Here is a 22,206-nt window from a genome sequence, read left to right as displayed (position 1 = left end):
GAAAATCTTGCATTGCTTTTGTTAATATACTGTATAATTGTCTGCTTGTGGATGTTTATAGACTAGAGAGAGCGTTTATGAAGCATGTGGACCCAGTGACTGTGGTCGCTTGGCACAGACAAAAACACTCACAGTTTGACCTGGGTCCAGAGCTGTATGGAAAAAGCATGGCACATATACAGAACTCCTACTCCTCAGTAATATTTGGATCAGTATGACAGTTGTTATTTATCCTTAATCCTAAACTCTCCTAGCACACTTTACTCTGCCTTCACACTAGCAAGTGACAAAGTAAGTGACAAAGAGACAGGCAACTATTTATTTTCTGGTGACCGTGGAAAACAACACACAGACAGACTGCTCCATTTGAATTGAGATTTTCCCACTGCTATACAAACGAGGTATGACACAGTAAAATCACAAATCCAAACGATTGGCTCCAGTGAATATCTCAGACCCTCAGTTGTGGGCTGTCCCATGAGACCATTACTCTCACACCTTTAGTCCCTACCTGCTTTACGCATATTTATTTAACTGCATTTGGTATGAAAAAGAAATCTTGTAAAGATTTATATTGTTTTTTTCCTGAGTTTAATTACAAATGAGGGCGGCACGGTGGTGTAGTGGTTAGTGCCGTCGCCTCACAGCAAGAAGGTCCGGGTTCGAGCCCCGTGGCCAGCGAGGGCCTTTCTGTGTGGAGTTTGCATGTTCTCCCCGTGTCCGCGTGGGTTTCCTCCGGGTGCTCCGGTTTCACCCACAGTCCAAAGACATACAGGTTAGGTTAACTGGTGACTCTAAATTGACCGTAGGTGTGAGTGTGAATGGTTGTCTGTGTCTATGTGTCAGCCCTGTGATGACCTGGCGACTTGTCCAGGGTGTACCCCGCCATTTGCCCATAGTCAGCTGGGATAGGCTCCAGCTTGCCTGCGACCCTGTAGAAGGATAAAGCGGCTAGAGATAATGAGATGAGAATTACAAATGAAAAAAAATTAAACAAGGATAACACAGTGATGTTCATGAATTTTATAGTAGAGTGTATGTTTTTTAATACTATCACAAACGAGAAGGGCACTCTGAGAGCGCAGGCCTCTGCCAAAGACAGTAATTGACTCATTGATGATCTGCAACAACTTTATATATCTGGATATATTTCCAAAATGTATTTATTTTATTTATTTTTATACCACATTTAATATAGCGCTCTTTTCATACATTGAGCACACTCAGAAGCGCTTAACAATAAAATGTATGTAAAAATACAAAATTAAACAAAAGACAGAATACCAATTAAAATCATAACATATAAAACATAGTATATAATTAACATTAAAACCTGGCTAGATTATATTCAGACACCATGTAAACAAGTGAGTTCGAAGAGAATGCTTAAAAATGTCAACTGATCCTGAGTCTCATATGGCATGGAAGATTGTTCCAAAGACTAGAGGACTCCAACTGAAGCATCAGTGACCATATGTAGCAGTCCTGACACATGGCCTGACTCGCGAGAGAATGTTCTCCAATCTGAGTGACCTACTGGGCTCGTACACATTAAGCATGTCACGGATATACAGTGTCTTGCAAAATAATTCATCCCCCTTGGCATTTGTCCTCTTTTGTTGCATTACAAGCTGGAATTAAAATGGATTTTGGGGGGGTTAGCGCCATTTGATTTACACAACATGCCTACCACTTTAAAGGTGCAAATTGTTCTTTTATTTTGACAAAAAATAATTAAGATGAAAAAACAGAAATCTGGAGTGTGCATAGATATTCAGCCCTTTCGTATAAAACCCCTAAATAAGAGCTGGTCCAACCAATTCACTTCATAAGTCACATAATTAGTTGATTAAGATCCACCTGTGTGCAATCAAAGTGTCACATGATGTCTGTATAAATCACCCTGTTCTGGAAGGACCCTGACTCTGCAACACTACTAAGCAAGCAACATGAGAACCAAGGAGCACTACAAACAGGTCAGAGACAAAGTTGTGGAGAAGTATAGGTCAGGGTTGGGTTATAAAAAAAATCCCAAACTTTGAATATCCCATGGAGCACCATTAAATCCATTATAGCAAAATGGAAAGAATATGGCACCACTACAAACCTGACAAGAGAAGGCCGCCCACCAAAACTCACAGACTGGGCAAGGAGAGCATTAATCAGAGATGCAACAAAAACACCAAAGATAACACTGATGGACCTGCAAAGATCCACAGTGGAGATGGGAGTATCTGTCCATAGGACCACTTTAAGCTGTACATCCCACAGAGCAGGGCTTTATGGAAAAGTGGCCAGAAAAAAGCCATTGCTTAAGAAATCACATTTGGATTTTGCCCAACAGCATGTGGCAGACTCCCCAAACACATGGAAGAAGATTCTCTGGTCAAATGAGACAAAATTGATCTTTTTGGCCATCATGGGAAATGCCATGTGTGGCGCAAATCCAACACCCTGAGAACACCATTCCTACAGTGAAGCATGGTGGTGGCAGCATCATGCTGTGGGGATAATTTTCATCTGCAGGGACAGGAAAGCTGGTCAGGACTGAAGGAAAGATGGATGACACGAAATACAGGGCAATTCTGGAGGAAAACCTGACATACTGCTAAAGCTACACTGGAGTGGTTTAAAGGGAAACATTTAGATGTCTTGGAATGGCCTAATCAAAGCCTAGACCTCAATCCAACTGAGAATCTGTGGCATTCCTTGAAGATTGCTGTACACCAACGCAACCCATCTAACTTGAAGGAGTTGGAGCAGTTTTGCCTTGAGAAATGGGCAAAAATCCCAGTGGCTAGATGTGCAAAGCTAATAGAAACATACCCCAAGAGACTTGCAGCTATAATTGCAGCAAAGGGTGTCTCTACAAAGTATTGACCTGGGGGGGATACCTATGCACACTCCAGATTTATTTTTTTTCATCTTAATTATTGCTTGTATCACAATAAAACAATTTTCACATTTATAGTGGTAGGCATGTTGTGTAAATCAAATGGTGCTAACCCCCCAAAAATCCATTTTAATTCAATCTTGTAATGCGACAAAACAGGACAAACACCAAGGGGGATGAATACTTTTGCAAGACACTGTATGTGGGTGATTTGCCGTGTAGAGCCTTATACGTATGTACGAGCACTTTAAAGTCAAGCCAGCTCTGGCTTGGTAAACAATGTAAACCATTGAGAACAGGAGCAATGTGACTATACCAAGAAGTTTTCATTTTGACTCTGGCTGCTGCATTTTGAACGCTTTGTATTTTCTGAATCAGGGTACTGGGAAGCCCATGCAATAATCTAACCTGGACGTAACAAGTCCATTCACTAGAGATTGTGTTGCGTCATTGGTGAGATGTCGTCTGATGTGTCTAAATGTTCCTGAGCTGTGCATATGCTGACCGACATACAGGTATGTTGTTTACATGTTGTTTCATTGACATGGCAGATTGTATGTCACACTGAAATTCCTCACCAGGGATGCTGGCGTGATGACTAAATCACCAACATGTATGGAGAATCCATCCATGTGGTTCAAGTTGTGTTTCGAACCGAAGATGATAACCTCTGTCTTATCACTTCAGCATGTTTTGCTTCATCCAAGACTGGATATCAGTCAAGCACCTCTCAATACTATCAAGGGTCACTTGCTGGGAAATAGAGTCAGCTGGTTTGAACAAGAGATACAACTGTGTATCATCAGCGTAGAAATGATGACCCAGGTTATGTTTATGGATAATATCAGCAAGTGGTTTAGTGTACATCACATAGTTTTTGGGACCATTTCCTGAACCTTGCAGTACACCATACAATGGTGCTTGAAAGTTTGTGAACCCTTTAGAATTTTCTATATTTTTGCATAAATATGATCTAAAACATCAGATTTTCACACAAGTCCTAAAAGTAGATAAAGGGAACCCAGTTAAACAAATGAGACAAAAATATTATACTTGATCATTTATTTCTTGAGGAAAATGATCTAATATTACATATCTGTGAGTGGCAAAAGTATGTGAACCTTTGCTTTCAGTATGTGGTGTGACCCCCTTGTGCAGCAATAACTGCAACTAAACATTTCCGGTAACTGTTGATCAGTCCTGCACACCGGCTTGGAGGAATTTTAGCCCATTCCTCCATACAGAACAGCTTCAACTCTTGGATGTTGGTGGGTTTCCTCGCATGAACTGCTCACTTCAGGTCCTTCCACAACATTTCGATTGGATTAAAGTCAGGACTTTGACTTGGCCATTCCAAAACATGAATTTTATTCTTCTTTAACCATTATTTGCTAGAACGACTTGTGTGCTTAGGGTCGTTGTCTTGCTGCATGACCCACCTTCTCTTGAGATTCAGTTCATGGACAAACGTCCTGACATTTTCCTTTTAAATTTGCTGGTATAATTCAGAATTCATTGTTCCATCAATGATGGCAAGCTGTTCTGGCCCAGATGCAGCAAAACAGGCCCAAACCATGATACTACCACCACCACCATGTTTCACAGATGAGATAAGGTTCTTATGCTGGAATGCAGTATTTTCCTTTCTCCAAACATAATGCTTCTCACTTAAATCAAAAAGTTCTATTTTGGTCTCATCCGTCCACAAAACATTTTTCCAATAGCCTTCTGGCTTGTCTGCGTGATCTTTAGCAAACTGCAGACAAGCAGCAATGTTCTTTTTGGAGAGCAGTGGCTTTCTCCTTGCAATCCTGCCATGCACACCATTGTTGTTTAGTGTTCTCCTGATGGTGGACTCATGAACATTAGCGTTAGCCAATGTGAGCGAGGCCTTCAGTTGCTTAGAAGTTACTCTGGGGTCCTTTGTGACCTCGCCGACTATTACACGCCTTGCTCTTGGAGTGATCTTTGTTGGTTGACCACTCCTGGGGAGGGTAACAATAGTCTTGAATTTCCTTGTACACAATCTGACTGTGGCTTGGTGGAGTCCAAACTCTTTAGAGATGGTTTTGTAACCTTTTCCAGCCTGATGAGCATCAACAACGCTTTTTCTGAGGTCCTCAGAAATCCCCTTTGTTTGTGCCATGATACACTTCCACAAACATGTGTTGTGAAGATCAGACTTTGATAGATCCCTGTTCTTTAAATAAAACAGGGTGCCCACTCACCTGATTGCCATCCCATTGATTGAAAACACCTGACTCTAATTTCACCTTCAAATTAACTGCTAATTCTAGAGGTTCACATACTTTTGCCACTCACAGATAATTAATTGGGTTCTCTTTATCTACTTTTAGGACTTGTGTGAAAATCTGATGATGTTTTAAGTCATAATTATGCAGAAATATAGAAAATTCTAAAGAGTTCAGAAACTTTCAAGCACCATTGTACTTGAGTAACACCTTTTTGGACAGATTTCCATCAGTCAAAACAGTTTTGTATCACTCAGGCAGATATGAAGAAACCCAGGAGAGTATTGAATCCTAAATGCCAAAGTGACGTTCAAAGCATTGAAGTAGCATCTGGGAAATTATTAGAATAAGAATTGTATATAATAGCCTATTTCTTGCTATCTTTATTCACTAATATAGTGATAAATCAGACTAAATTTGCAGGCCAGAACAAGATAGATTAATCTGTTTACATGAAAGTACAGTATGTTTACACGTTGGTTATTTCTATTGTCATTGTGAATAGTGATGCTTCTGAAATGCTTGTTATAATGGTCCCGTTACATATTCCTTTGCATCTACAAAAGATATTCCAATGGATTTTAAAACTTTTGCATGATTATTTGCAAAGATATACTACATTTAAGGTCTTCTTTCCGTGCACTGGTAGCCATGTTGAATGTTACAGTACCACAGTTCTCAAAGTATTCTGGGAATTTTCTTCTACCACTCCATTTGGAGTCTGCATCTGAAAATGCTCCATTTGGAGTGTCATTTGAAGGGCTAGATGACCACGACCCCTCGTTCCCCAAAAGGAAATGAGACACCCTACCCTACGCAGAAGCACACAAAATAGAGGGGTAGGGCCAAGAGGTAGGGTTAATGGGGGAATTGTAATTGGGCTATCATCTTTCTACATTGGCTATGTTTTGTCACTATTGAACTTTACTGCCATCTACTGGTTTTTAAGATATATGGTATTGTTGAGCATAGACTTTCACGTGAAAGCCAAATGCCGTATCTCGCAATGTTAATCTCATCTCATCTCATTATCTCTAGCTGCTTTATCCTGTTCTACAGGGTCGCAGGCAAGCTGGAGCCTATCCCAGCTGACTACGGGCGAAAGGCGGGGTACACCCTGGACAAGTCGCCAGGTCATCACAGGGCTGACACATAGACACAGACAACCATTCACACTCACACCTACGGTCAATTTAGAGTCACCAGTTAACCTAACCTGCATGTCTTTGGACTGTGGGGGAAACCGGAGCACCCGGAGGAAACCCACGCAGACACGGGGAGAACATGCAAACTCCACACAGAAAGGCCCTCGCCGGCCACGGGGCTCGAACCCGGACCTTCTTGCTGTGAGGTGACAGCGCTAACCACTACACCACCATGCCGCCGCAATGTTAATGAAAGTGAGAATAAATTTCTGGATCTGCTGCATGACTTGGGTCCACTCCAAAATTTAATGTGTTCTTCCTTGGTGTGTGCTATACCCTTCCACCAAGTTTCATAGAAATTGGGTTAGTAGGTTTTGCATAATCCTACTTACTGTACATTGGTGGAGGTAATTAAAATCTGTAACATTGAGGTGTAGCTGTAAGAGTCACCATACATGCCTAAAGAAGCAAAATGCAAATAATATGCATGATTTGTCTCTTGTGAGTGTACAGTGTATAAAGATTACCTGAGGAATCCCTCATGCTGCTTTTGAGTCTTCATTTCACAATGTGTTGCACTGCGTAAAGCAGTAAATATTTGCTTTCCCAGTGTCTTGGTCTTTAATGGTAATCTGAAAGGATATTAGTATATGTACGTAAGAGAATGAAACAGACAAAGGCCCACCCAGATATAAATGGTATGTGGCATAGCTGGGGAGTCTGTGAGTCAGCTTCATTCCACCCACTAATTAAACCAAGAGCTGCTACAGCTCCATCATCTTTCCCTACATCCCTAAGTCTGTCTGTTTTCCCCTCTGTCCTTCCTCTCATAACCCCTTCTCCACTGTTCTTCTCTAATAAAATCTATCCTTCCCTTCCACACTATTGTTTACTGAAAACCCAAATGACCCCCTCCCCCTCCTTTTTTTTGTCTATGAAACTGGTGTCTGTGCAAAATGAGATTGAATTGGTAATTATCTGTGAGCAACCACCGTGCAGTCTTCTGGGTTGCATCAGCACAGCTATGTGCTACCAAGCAAGACAGTGGAGTTGGCCTTTTTGGTCCAAACCTGGTCATGGTTGGATGCAGTGAATAAGTAAAAGGAATATCTGTAGTGATAATGATATTCTGTCTATGGAAAGGGGTCATTACACTTTCTTAGACAAATACCAGAATATCCAGTGCTTAGTGTTTAGCTTGACTGCTATGAGATCATTCCTGCACTCCCGTCACCACCTGCCACTCTTGCTGCCTGATGATTGTGTAACATTATTAGTGTTTGTATGTCCTTTGCTTCAGAAACACCAGGCATATACAGTACAGGAAAACCAGGGTTTAGTCTCTTTAAGAATGTTATAAATGCTCAGTGAAAGCAAAAATACTACAATGATGATATTATGAAGATAATATTTTAGTACATATAAAAAGGGGTGTTGAAAATCTTTAAAAATTGCATTTGAATTTGAATATTAATGGCCATAAAATTTTATAACGCCACATGCATAACAGGATAAGAGGAATAACAAGAATTATTCTATTGACATTCATTGGATATGAGCAATCACACACTCTGATTGGCTACTCTACTACTAGGCTATCAGCTCATATACCATGAGTAGAGAAAAACAAAATGGCGGGGTGTGTTGCTGAACCAACCGAGGACAAAATAAAAACTCTACTTGAAAACAAAACCGCAAAAATTATCAAGTATTTAAAAGAAACAGAAATAGCTAAAAGAATATAGTTTTTGTTTGTTTGTTTTCACCAATATCTCCTGTTCCACACTCCAGCTCAGTCGGTGGCAGTAAGGCACCTTTAAAGGGCTGATGACACAAACATGACTCTATGCAATTTCTTAAATAAACTATACAACATGGCAAACATGTTAGATTTCTGTTATAATTACGTGAAAAGAAGCTGTTGTTACGCGAATATCCAACTTTTAATTGCACAGCGCAAGAAAACTGGGTCCGTGGCTCGCGGCCATGTTGTGACGTCAGCGGGAGAACACGCTGCAGTTCACTGGCTGTTCTACTCATAGACATCCTATGGTTCTACTCTGGTTCTACTCAATGGAAATGGCGTATGAAAACGCCGGTGAACTCTCTAGTGCTAGCTCTTCCTCTTCTGGGAGTCTAGAATTGTGTTGATCTCTTCTGAATAGAATCTGTGATAGCCTACCCTCTTTACCCTTTGCCTCTTGTTGCTAGGCGGCAGTTACATGAAAGCCACAAGCTTTCACAAGCAAATACATGACTGATATCACGCCGACTTTATGATAACATTTATGATTATCATGTAGAATCTATAGCTCTACGTACCTTTATCTTATGTCGTTTCACAACACATGTTCTGACAGGAGGACTGTCTTTGGATCCGGCATAGCTACTAGTAGACCCCCTCCGGAATACTGGCAGTGTTGCCAGATTGGGATTTTTCCCACCCAGTTGAGCGGTTTCAAGTGCATTTTGGTGGGTTTTGAACATATTTTCGGCTGGAAAACTTCAGCAGTATCTGGCAACAGATACTGCTGACATTTTCCAGCCAAAAATATGTTCAAAACCCACCAAAATGCACTTGAAACCGCTCAACTGGGCGGGAAACCTCCCAATCTGGCAACACTGTGTAGGCACTGCTGATGGTAGTAACACACATTTGTGCTGAACTGAACACACAAGAGATTATTTTAAGCTGGGAAGGGTGTCAAAACAATCCAAATCGAAGTGTTCAGAGCACAGGACGGATGTCGGTGAGGGCTCCCACTTGTCACGAGTGCCCCTGACTTGCTTCACCCACTTCGCATGCAGCTCGGGATCTCTGGGAAACTTGAATAAACTTACCCCATCCTTGTGGGTTTTGGAGCAAAAGCCGGCAACACAACGCGATATATATATATATATATATATATATATATATATATATATATATGGGCGGCACGGTGGTGTAGTGGTTAGCGCTGTCGCCTCACAGCAAGAAGGTCCTGGGTTCGAGCCCCGGGGCCGGCGAGGGCCTTTCTGTGTGGAGTTTGCATGTTCTCCCCGTGTCCGCGTGGGTTTCCTCCGGGTGCTCCGGTTTCCCCCACAGTCCAAAGACATGCAGGTTAGGTTAACTGGTGACTCTAAATTGACCGTAGGTGTGAATGTGAGTGTGAATGGTTGTCTGTGTCTATGTGTCAGCCCTGTGATGACCTGGCGACTTGTCCAGGGTGTACCCCGCCTTTCGCCCGTAGTCAGCTGGGATAGGCTCCAGCTTGCCTGCGACCCTGTAGAAGGATAAAGCGGCTAGAGATGATGAGATGAGATGAGATATATATATATATATATAATGTATAATAATAATACTAATAATGACAAACTGAACACCTGTCGCATCAACAATAAACTGGTAAGTTAGGAGGAAGGTTCTTTCGCTGATGTCATATAGCTCCTCCTCCTCCTCCGTCTCCTGGGTGCTGCAGCCCCGTCAGATTTGCCCAAATAGCCGTGTTTTTTATCCTAACTTGTAAAATAGGCGCCTTCGTGAATTAATATATGGATCATCGGGAATTACTTTTTATGTTATAAAACATCGCCAAAGATGTCAAAAACGTGTCATCAGCACTTTAAGTTGGTTTGCCAGCCGCCAAAAAATCCTAAAGAAGAAGAAAAGCCCCCCAAAATACCAAAAAAAAGAAAAAAATATGGAATAAAAGTATTTGATGGTAAGAACGTACCTTTTTTGTATTTATCAAGAATTATTATAGCATTTTTCACCAATTGCTACTGTCATTTTGCCGGTTTGTTTACATTCTAAGCAGAAGTTATTTTGTTGGACGTTTTGTATAATGTTTTTATTCATCAAATTTGTAAAAAATAAAAATAAAAATGCTCTGTTTCTCAAAATCCAGTGAATATGGATAGAATAAAACCGTTATTCCACTCAGTCTCGTGCATGGCTTATAGCCAACTCGGCACAAGGTACCTCGTCGGCTATCAGCTCATGTACGACTCAATTTCGTGGAATAACTGTTAACTAGTTTCTTGTGCGGACGAACCACAACATTGAATTTAAGTGTAAGTTGTTCATATGATAATGGATTCAGTGGTGTTGTAAATGTATTTAATTGTTGCTTTATGAATTGAAATCATAATGCATTGAGTGGAAGCCTGACGTTTACTTCCCTACTAGCTAACATAAACAAACCTGAAAGGATTTCTGAGATTTTAAATCGTATTTATGAATTTAAGATTTTAAATCGTATTCATAAATCAGTGTAAAAAGTTATCACTGAACAGGATATTCCTGAAAACCTCTTGAGTGTGGTTATGAAACGAAACTTACTCAGAAATGTTTAAAGGGTGTGTCTTTGAGTCCATTTATAGATCACCAGACCACTTAAAGACACACCCACTGGTCTGCTCTGTCAGCCATAACTTCAAATGCTTAGGAAATGTATGCTAGGTGGCTAATAGTAAAACACTGTATCTTAATCATTTGAATAGGAATGTTTGCCTTTTTACAGCAAAATAACAGCACTGATAAGTAACTGATTTTTTTTTTTACATTTCAGATTTCAAGATGATTTGAAAGACCACTGCAATATTCCCTTGATCCTGTTTAGCATCCTGACTTCCCTGGTCTTCAGTGCAGAAGTTGAAAGGAAGATTTCACAGTACCATCTTTGAGTAAAATGGCTGCCCTTGTGAAAAACAGCTTGTATGTGCTTTTATCATTTACTCTACTTCCTCTGGTAAGCCATACATACATACAGACACACACATAATAAATAAATATATATATATATATATATATATATATATATATATATATATATATATATATATATATATATATACTGTATATACAGTGGGGCAAAAAAGTATTTAGTCAGCCACCAATTGTGCAAGTTCTCCCACTTAAAAAGATGAGAGAGGCCTGTAATTTTCATCATAGGTACAGTTCAACTATAAGAGACAGAATGGGGGGAAAGAATCCAGGAAATCACATTGTAGGATTTTTAATGAATTAATTGGTAAATTCCTCGGTAAAATAAGTATTTGGTCACCTACAAACAAGCAAGATTTCTGGCTCTCACAGACCTGTAACAACTTCTTTAAGAGTTAAAGAAGAAGGAGGACTCTGTCCTCCACTCGTTACCTGTATTAATGGCACCTGTTTGAACTCGTTATCAGTATAAAAGACACCTGTCCACAACCTCAAACAGTCACACTCCAAACTCCACTATGGCCAAGACCAAAGAACTGTCAAAGGACACCAGAAACAAAATTGTAGACCTGCACCAGGCTGGGAAGACTGAATCTGCAATAGGTAAGCAGCTTGGTGTGAAGAAATCAACTGTGGGAGCAATTATTGGAAAATGGAAGACATACAAGACCACTGATAATCTCCCTCGATCTGGGGCTCCACGCAAGATCTCACCCCGTGGGGTCAAAATGATCACAAGAACAGTGAGCAAAAATCCCAGAACCACACGGGGGGACCTAGTGAATGACCTGCAGAGAGCTGGGACCAAAGTAACAAAGGCTACCATCAGTAACACACTACGCCGCCAGGGACTCAAATCCTGCAGTGCCAGACGTGTCCCCCTGCTTAAGCCAGTACATGTCCAGGCCCATATGAAGTTTGCTAGAGAGCATTTGGATGATCCAGAAGAGGATTGGGAGAATGTCATATGGTCAGATGAAATCAAAATAGAACTTTTTGGTAAAAACTCAGCTTGTCATGTTTGGAGGAGAAAGAATGCTGAGTTGCATCCAAAGAACACCATACCTACTGTGAAGCATGGGGGTGGAAACATCATGCTTTGGGGCTGTTTTTCTGCAAAGGGACCAGGATGACTGATCCGTGTAAAGGAAAGAATGAATGGGGCCATGTATCGTGAGATTTTGAGTGAAAACCTCCTTCCATCAGCAAGGGCATTGAAGATGAAATGTGGCTGGGTCTTTCAGCATGACAATGATCCCAAACACACCGCCCGGGCAACGAAGGAGTGGCTTCGTAAGAAGCATTTCAAGGTCCTGGAGTGGCCTAGCCGGTCTCCAGATCTCAACCCCATAGAAAATCTTTGGAGGGAGTTGAAAGTCCGTGTTACCCAGCTACAGCCCCAAAACATCACTGCTCTAGAGGAGATCTGCATGGAGGAATGGGCCAAAATACCAGCAACAGTGTGTGAAAACCTTGTGAAGACTTACAGAAAACGTTTGACCTCTGTCATTGCCAACAAAGGGTATATAACAAAGTATTGAGATGAACTTTTGTTTTTGACCAAATACTTATTTTCCACCATAATTTGCAAATAAATTCTTTAAAAATCAGACAATGTGATTTTCTGGATTTTTTTCTCATTTTGTCTCTCCTAGTTGAGGTATACCTATGATGAAAATTACAGGCCTCTCTCATCTTTTTAAGTGGGAGAACTTGCACAATTGGTGACTGACTAAATACTTTTTTGCCCCACTGTGTGTGTGTGTGTGTGTGTGTGTGTGTATATATATATATATATATATATATATATATATATATATATATATATATATATATATATATATACACACACATACAGTTAGGTCCATATATATTTGGACACTGACACAAATTTTGATTTTTTACCTGTTTACTGAAACATATTCAGGTTATAGTTATATAATGGACATGGACATAAAGTCCAGACTTTCAGCTTTCATTTGAGGGTATCCACATTAAAATTGGATGAAGGGTTTAGGAGTTTCAGCTCCTTAACATGTGCCACTCTGTTTTTAAAGGGACCAAAAGTAATTGGACAATTGACTCAAAGGCTATTTCATGGGCAGGTGTGGGCAATTCCTTCGTTATGTCATTCTCAGTTAAGCAGATAAAAGGCCTGGAGTTGATTTGAGGTGTGGTGCTTGCATTTGGAAGATTTTGCTGTGAAGAAAACATGCGGTCAAAGGAGCTCTCCATGCAGGTGAAACAAGGAAACTCATTGGATCCGAATCACACCAATCTAAAGATATCCTGCTGTGGTGGAAAAATCACTGCTATGACTTTCCCACACTTGCCAAACTGGCACGGCATGTACTGGCCATTCCAGGTTCCAGCGCACCATCCGAGCGCGCGTTCAGCATATGTGGTCGCATACTGGAGGAAAGGCGCAGTATGTTGAAGCCCTCAACAGTGAACAATTTGCTGTTTCTCCATAGCTGTTCAAAGAACCCGATATCCTAAGCAATAGGCTTAGTTGTTTCGTTTACCTGCGTTTGATTTTCTCGTTTTTCTTATTCATATTCAAAGAAGGTCAGCTATGTTATATTGAGTTTAACACTTGCACGGAGGCTCAAGCCCAAATAGTTTTAGAAATGTGCAACCATAGCCCTATAATGTCTACAGTAGCCTATACTGTCGATTTTTTGTTGTTGTAGGCTAGGACTGTGTTTTGTTATAACATTTATATATGCTATACTTATAGGGTATTCTATAGGATATCCTAGTTAGAAATGCTTAACAAATGTAAACTGGGTTAGCCTAATGTTTTGTATGGCTGAACAATAAATATACCAAATTTCCACTTGGAATTACGTGCTCGCCTGTCTTTTATTATTATTATTATTATTATTATTATTAGTGCTGTAAAAAATGTCGCATTATTATCGCGTTAACTTGACTCAATTTTAACGGCGATAATTTTTTTATCGCGAGATTAACGCTCTGTGACATGATGTAGGTTTTTCATAAGCTTTTGAAACTAGTAGAGATGGGCTTTATGGCTCTTTGATGGGATCCGCATCTTTGTGATCCGTTCTTTGAAAAGAGCCGTTCAAAAGACTGGCTCATTTGGCTCTTTTTAAATATTTATTCAGTTTTAAGAAGACAGCGTCTGTAAACTCAATGCTATCCCAGAAATCCTTCCTGTAATATGCAAATTTGGCCGCCTCTGATTGGACAGCGCGACGCATCAACAGGCAGAAAAAGTGTAAAAGTACGAAATGTGTTAAGTGGGATGAAACAGTAAAGATCAGATTCAATGCAATATTTATCAACGAACAACTTAAAGTTAATATAATAGTGTACTTTATATTATAATCAAGCATGTCAAGCCTACCGTCACTGTGTAACCTGTCTCTCTGAGTTGTAGACTAACTCAAGCAGTAAATCACTTCACTGAGTGAAGTGGAAGAAGAGTGAAGTTCACTCCTCTTGCTAGCTCTACTTTGCAATAAAAAAAAAAAACACCATTGGTACAAAGCAAGCCCATTCACTTTTTTATGCTGATCAGAGAATTACAATGGTTTCTCATGTGATAAAAATGTGCGATTCGCGATTAAATATTTTAATCGCTTGACAGCACTAATTATTATTATTAGAGACACTACATGCTGAATTCAGAAACAAGGTAAATAATAACAAACGTGAACGTGAGCTGTAGATATTTATGCTCAAATCCACTCAAAGTAGGGGGCGGGGCACCATCACGCTGTGTCAAGACAAGAACTTTCCTGAGAAATAACGCGAACGTCTGCATCATGCGGGATTTGCGGGCGGGAGTGGGACAAAATATGGCAGGAGCGGGACTGAAAATCATAATTTTTTTGTGGGCGCGGGCGGGAGCGGGACTGAAAATCATAATTCTTTGCGGGCGCGGGTGGGAGCATGACTGCACAATGCGGGCGCGGGTGGGAGCGGGACTGAAAAATCCAACCCGCGCAGACCTCTAAAACAAGCCATCCTTAAGCTGCGAAAACAGAAAAAACCCATCCGAGAAATTGCTACAATATTAGGAGTGGCAAAATCTACAGTTTGGTACATCCTGAGAAAAAAAGAAATCACTGGTGAACTCATCAATGCAAAAGACCTGGACGCCCACAGAAGACAACAGTGGTGGATGATCGCAGAATAATTTCCATGGTGAAGAGAAACCCCTTCACAACAGCCAACCAAGTGAACAACACTCTCCAGGAGGTAGGCATATCAATATCCAAATCTACCATAAAGAGAAGACTGCATGAAAGTAAATACAGAGGGTTCACTGCATGGTGCAAGCCACTCATAAGCCTCAAGAATTAAAAGGCTAGATTGGACTTTGCTAAAAAACATCTAAAAAAGCCAGCACAGTTCTGGAAGAACATTCTTTGGACAGATGAAACCAAGATCAACCTCTACCAGAATGATGGAAAGAAAAAAGTATGGTGAAGGTGTGGTACAGCTCATGATCCAAAGCATACCACATCATCTGTAAAACACGGCAGAGGCAGTGTGATGGCTCGGGCATGCATGGCTGCCAGTGGCACTGGGTCACTATAGTGTATATTGATGATGTGACACAAGACAGAAGCAGCCGGATGAATTCTGAGGTATTCAGATACATACTGTGTGCTCAAATCCAGCCAAATGCAGCCAAACTGATTGGTTGGCGTTTCATAATACAGATGGACAATGACCTAAAACATAAAGCCAAAGCAACCCAGGAGTTTATAAAAGCAAAGAAGTGGAATATTCTTGAATGGCCAAGTCAGTCACCTGATCTCAACCCAATTGAGCATGCATTTCACTTGTTAAAGACTAAACTTCAGACAGAAAGGCCTACAAACAAACAGCAACTGAAAACCGCTGCAGTAAAGGCCTGGCAGAGCATTAAAAAGGAGGAAACACAGCATCTGGTGATGTCCATGAGTTCAAGACTTCAGGCAGTCATTGCCAGCAAAGGGTTTTCAACCAAGTGTTAGAAATAAACATTTTATTTACAATTATTTAATTTGTCCAATTACTTTTGAGCCCCTGAAATGAAGGGATTGTGTTTAAAAAATGCTTTAGTTCCTCACATTTTTATGCAATCATTTTGTTCAACCCACTGAATTAAAGCTGAAAGTCTGAACTTCAACTGCACCTGAATTGTTTTGTGGTAATGTACAGAACCAAAATTAGAAAAATGTTGTCTCTGTCCAAATATTTATGGACCTAACTGTATATATATATATAAAAGACAGTGACACATCATGCTTGACTCTTGTGTTGTGAAATCTTATTTCAGATTCAAAGTCTAATGACAAAGAAGGACAAACCATCTGTAGAGTTGGAAAGAATAGTAATACATGGGCTACAGAGAATAATAGCCCTAAAGACAGAGAGAGATACTCTAGGCTGTCAAAACATTCTGCATTTTATGTTGAGCAATGTTACAAATTACAGCTCTCTTGATCACACATTTCAGATGTTTTGCTTCTGGCAACATATGCCTAGTTCAGCATGATCTCTACTCTCATGTATAAACTATCCTCTTCAACACATGGAGCATAGCTCTGTCATTGTTTACATGAATATCCATTCATTCTCCTTCTGCTCCTATTCTGAGAAACAAATGTCCAAAGGCATATTTACGTCACGCACAGATTGGCACCAAACAAGGTCCTGGCATCCAGGGAGTGCTGGCAACTGATGGGCCAAATGTAAACTGACCAGGAGCCAACACAGTTCTGCTTGACTGAGTGCTCCAAGCAGTCAAGGTTAAACCAATCTTGCAATCAGTATCTCCATAGTGCACCTTTCTATTCAAATACAAAAACATGCTCCATTACTCAAGGATGATCCTGGGGTAGGCTCTGGATCCACTGCAACCATCTTGAGTAATAAGTGTGTCATTCAAGATGAATGAATGATTGATATAAAAAGTGCAAAGACAGCACTTATATTACACAAATCTTTATTTTCCATTCAACTCATTAATCTCCCTTGTTCATGTGGCAGTTGCAGAACATTTAGATAAAAGGTATAGACAATATAGAAATCTAAATATCTTAATTAGGTCCTTTCACTGTAAATGGTGTTACAGCACCACACTTCACCACACGTAGTGTGAATTAAACACGATAGATTGCCTAAGTAGATTATACGCAAGTTAGTAAAATTACAATAAATCTACTGTCCAATATTGAAAAGGAACAATGTGAAAGAGACTCACAGTCGTAACTTAGCTTGAATTATAGCCCCACTTTCGTCACTTTATTTACAGCCCCAAAGAAGGACTGACAGTCAGATCAATTGACTTAAATAAATAAATAAATAAATAAATAAAAAGCATTGCCATATTTTGTATATGGGATGCAGGCTGGATGTTTTGCATGATTTAAAGTAATTATGTCAATGTTCCACAACCCTGATATCTGACTTGGTGTTTTTGATTAAATGTAATGAAAAGTAAATAATCTGTTTCATATGTTTGTTGGGTGATAATCAGGATAAATATGTAGTGAAGCATGTTGTGCATTCTGAGAAGTTTTTCTGTTCAACATGAGTGTAAAATGTGGTTGTTTAAACTCCAACATCTCTCATCAACAAGGCTTGCAAAACTGCTCACCAGATGTTATTTATTTATTTCCACACAGTTCTGGATAAACTTGAGAGATTGTTGTGTGAACATTCCAGGAGATCAGCAGTTTCTGAAATACTCAATCCAGTCTGTCTGGCACCAGCAGCCTTGCAGCAATCAAATAATTTTTTCCTCAGTTCTGATGTTTGATGTGAACATTAACTGAAACTCTTTACTTATATTTGCATTACTTCATGCATTGAATGTGTCTTGATTTTGAGTGGACATTAGGCTGACTTTGAGTGACCTTTGGTATAGTTTGATTTTGAGTTGACATTGGTCTGAATTGGTGGAGACATTGGTCTGGTTTTGAGTGGACATTGCTCTGATTTTGATCAGATATTGAACTAATATAGAGTGGACAACAGTCTGATTTAGAGTGGACATTGCTCTGGTTTTGAGTGGACATTGGTCTGAGTTTGAGAGGAGATTGGTCTAGTTTTGAGTGGACCTTGGGTTGGTTTTGAGTGGATATTGAACTGGTTTTGAATGCCCATTGGTCTGAATTGGTGTGGACATTGGTCTGGTTTTGAGTGGACATCGGTCTGGTTTTGAGTGGACATTGGACTGAACTGGTGTGGACATTGGTCTGATTTTGAGTGGACATTACTCTGGTTTTGAATGGAAATTGGTCTCAATTGGTGTGGTCATTGGTTTGATTTTGAGTGGATATCAGTCTGAATTGGAGTGGACATTGGTCTGGTTTTGAGTGAACATTGGTCTGGTTGTGAATGGACATTGGTCTGGTTGTGAATGGACATTGGTCTGAATTGGTGTGGACATTGGTTTGGCTTTCAGTGGACATTGGTCTGATTTTGAGTGGACATTGGGCTGGTTGTGAATGGATATTGGTCTGATTTTGAGTGGACATTGGGCTGGTTTTGAATGGAAATTGGTCTGAATTGGTGTGGTAATTGGTTTGATTTTGAGTGGATATCAGTCTGAATTGGAGTGGACATTGGTCTGATTTTGAGTGGACATTGGGCTGATCATAATCCTGCACTACAGGTTATAAACTGAATAAAAACATTTGAAGGTTCAGAAAAGCATGCCTTTCCATATAACTGACAAACACGAGCTATGTCCCAGAGAGTATTTCGAGCTATGTCCCAGAGATGGACAGATGTGTGTGCATGTCTTCAAAACACCAATACCAGCAGAAAGTCATTGTTTGTAGCAACTTTCAATTGTGTGCTTTCTTTTCTTTTTTCTTGAAAAAGAAAGCAGCAAGCAAAACTTAAAACACTGGTAGACAACATACTGTATCTATACATGTGTATACATGAAGACAACATGTAGCTGTATCGTAACTGTATTTTGGTCTACTTCACTGTAGTAATTTTTTCTTTTATTTATCTGCACTTGGCAAATAGTGATGCACAGACCCTGTTCTGTCTGTTGATCTGTGATAGACACTAGTTTCTATAATAAAATGTGTCTATAATTTCATATGATTACACAATCACAATTTGTAGCACATAGCTATTATGCGATGTAGAAATTTGTTAGGTGTATAACAAGTGAAACAATGACTAACATGATGCTCTTATAGACATGAGGGGTGGGGGTTGCAGCTTGTGTCGTTTGCATATAGGAAGGTCTGGCACTATATCATTACATCTTCTCAATCTATCCAGGTCTATAATGATTATTACTGTAATTGTGTGTGTTACATGAAAGGAGGGCATAAGTGTTTAAAATCAGTGTGAAATTTAGTCTGGGCAATCCAAAAATCAATAGGTAGTCAACATAAAACTAGGATAATCCATATTCAGAAATTGGGAAAACAGACAAGGGTCAAAATCTGGAAGTACAACAACTTACATGGGAAAATAATGCTTAGAAACACATACCTTATATGTCACTACTAGTGCATGTCAAACAATTAGAATATCATGAAAAAGTTTTTTTTTTCATAATTTAATTCAAGAAGGTAAACTTTCATATATTCTGTATTCATAACAAGTAAAAGTGAAATATTTCAAGCCTTTTTGTTTTAATTTTGATGATTATGGCTTAAATCAGAAATCCAGAATCTCAAATTATTAGAATATTTCCTAAGATCAACTTCTGAAAAATATGTTCATTTATACACTCAGTACGTGGTTGGGGCTCCTTTACCATGATTTACTGCATCAATGTGGAGCAGCATGGAGACGATCAGCCTGTGGCACTGCTGAGGTGTTATTGAAGCCTGTTGCTTTGATAGTGACCTTCAGCTCATCTGTATTTTTGGGTCAAGTGTTTCTCATCTTCCTCTTGACAATACCCCATAGATTCTTTCTGGGGTTCAGGTCCGGTAGGTTGGCTGGCCAATCAAGTACAGTAATATCATGGTCAGCAAACAATTTGGTAGTAGTTTTGGCACTGTGGGCAGGTGCTCAGTCCTGCTGGAAAAGGAAATTAGCATCTCCATAAAGCTTGTCAGCAGATGGAAGCAAGAAGTGCTCTAAAATCTCCTGGTAGACAGCTGCGTTGACTTTGGACTTGATAAAATACAGTGGACCAACCAATGTATGGCACCCCAAATCATCACAGACGATAGAAACTTCACACTGGACTTCAAACACCTTGGATTCTGTGCCTCTCCACTCTTCCTCCAGACTTGAGGACCTTGATTTCCAAATGAAATGCAAAATTTACTTTCATCTGAAAAAATAACTTTGGACCACTGAGCAGCAGTCCAGTTCTTTCTCTCTTTAGCCCAGGTAAGACACTTCTGACATTGTCTCTGGTTCAGGAGTGACTTGATATTAGGATTGCGACAGTTGTAGCCCCTTTCCTGAAGACATCTGCTGACACCAGCCTCAGTCCACTCCTTGTGAGGCACTCCCAAGTCCTTAAATTGACTTTGCTTGACAATCCTCTCAAGGCTGCAGTCATCCCCGTTGCTTGTGCACCTTTTCTAGCCAGCCTTTTCAGCAATGAACTTCTGTGGCTTTCTCTCCTTGTGGAGGGTGTCAGTGATTTGGCTTCTGGACAGCTGTCAAGTCAGCAGTCTTCCCCACGACTGTGATTGCATGTACTGAGCTAGACCTAGAGATAGATGGTATTTATGTTGTTTTACTCAAACTTGAAATGAAATACTCATATTTTGAGTTTATTTTATTTTTTTGCACTGTAGGCCATAATTATCAAAATTAAAATAGAAAAATGCTTGAAACATTTTAGTTTATGTGTAATGAGTCAAGAAAACATTTCATAATATATTGAATAATTATTATATTATGTATATTATAATATCTTCTTCTTCTTTTGGCTGCTCCTGATTAGGGATCGCCACAGCGGATCTTTCGTCTCCATTACTACCTGTCTTATTCATTCTTCTCTACCACACCTGCCACTTTCATGTCCTCTCTCACCACATCCATGTATCTCCTCTTTGGCCTTCCTCATTTTCGTTTGCCTGGCAGCTCCATCCTCAACATTCTCCTTCCCACATGCTCTGCATCTCTTCTCAGGATGTGCCCATACCATCTCTATGTATATTATAATATAATAATAAAATAATTGATGGAAAATATTGAACTTTTCATGATATTCTAATTGTTTGAGCTGCCCTAGTATATAGCTGATAGCTGTCAGAAAGTCTTCATTGTGAGAAAAAGGAACATGAAGGTACTAATAGACAAACTAATCAAACCGAAGCACAGAACAACTGAACACATTCAGGTAATAAACCAATGATAAAATGAAGGCAGAGGCAAGACTGAACAAAGCTACTGAATAAAAAAGCAAGCAGCACTCACACTGAGATGTGGGCAAACATGATAATAATGTAATGCCAATTTTGTTTTCATCATCATCATCATCATTAACTGTTAGATGCCACAATCATACTGGATGTTAACATATAAATCAAGTCAAAATTTCATTACTGTACCAATTGTTTTGTCTTGCAGATTTTAAGCATGCACCCAGGCTGTGTCATCCAACTTGAAAAAGAAAAATGTATGGAGAGGATGGCCTTGGATGACCCTGTCAGTGACCCTGAAAATGGTAAGTAGTGTGTGTGTGTGTGTATTATTGTGGGGTAGGTATGTTTGAATATCTACAGTATAACTGTATATTATTCTATCCACATTCACTGGATATGAGCAATCGCATGCTCTGATTGGCTACTCTACTACTAGGCTATCAGCTCATATACTGTGAGTAGAGAAAAATAAAATGGCGGAACGTGTTGCTGAACCAACCGAGGATGAAATAAAAACTCTACTTGAATACAAAACCCCCCAAAATACAAAAAAAAAAAAATGGAATGAAAAGTATTTGATAGTAAGAACGTATCTTTTTTATTTTTCAAGAATTATTGTCGTATTTTTCACAAATTGCTACTGTCATTTCGCCGGTTTGTTTACATTCTACGTGGAAATGATTTTGTCGGACGTTTTGTATAAAGTTTTTATTTATCAAATTTGCAAAAAATAAAAATGCTCTGTTTCTCAAAATCCAGTGAATGTGGATAGAATAAAACAGTTATTCCACTCAATCTCATCGTACATGGCTTATAGCCAACTCGGTGCTATGCGCCTCATCGGCTATCAGCTCATGTACGACTCGATTTCATGGAATAA

The 22,206-nt window shown here is 39.7% G+C and overlaps 1 protein-coding gene across 1 annotated transcript in view; it reads left to right on the top strand.

Moving 5' to 3' along the window:
- The window catches only part of adcyap1r1b (adenylate cyclase activating polypeptide 1b (pituitary) receptor type I), an 86,228-nt gene that overhangs the window by 20,749 nt on the left and 43,273 nt on the right, over positions 1-22,206 (top strand). The window contains exons 2-3 of the mRNA XM_060919968.1: positions 10,841-11,020; positions 21,532-21,628. Coding sequence (XP_060775951.1) covers positions 10,961-11,020; positions 21,532-21,628 — 157 coding nt within the window. The 5' untranslated portion in view covers positions 10,841-10,960. The remainder of the gene's footprint in view (positions 1-10,840; positions 11,021-21,531; positions 21,629-22,206) is intronic.

The sequence above is a fragment of the Neoarius graeffei genome, chromosome 4, assembly GCF_027579695.1.
Source record: "Neoarius graeffei isolate fNeoGra1 chromosome 4, fNeoGra1.pri, whole genome shotgun sequence".
Taxonomy (NCBI): Eukaryota; Metazoa; Chordata; class Actinopteri; order Siluriformes; family Ariidae; genus Neoarius; species Neoarius graeffei.
The sequence above is the reverse complement of the archived record's forward strand: the minus strand, read 5'-3'. Positions and strand labels throughout refer to the sequence as shown.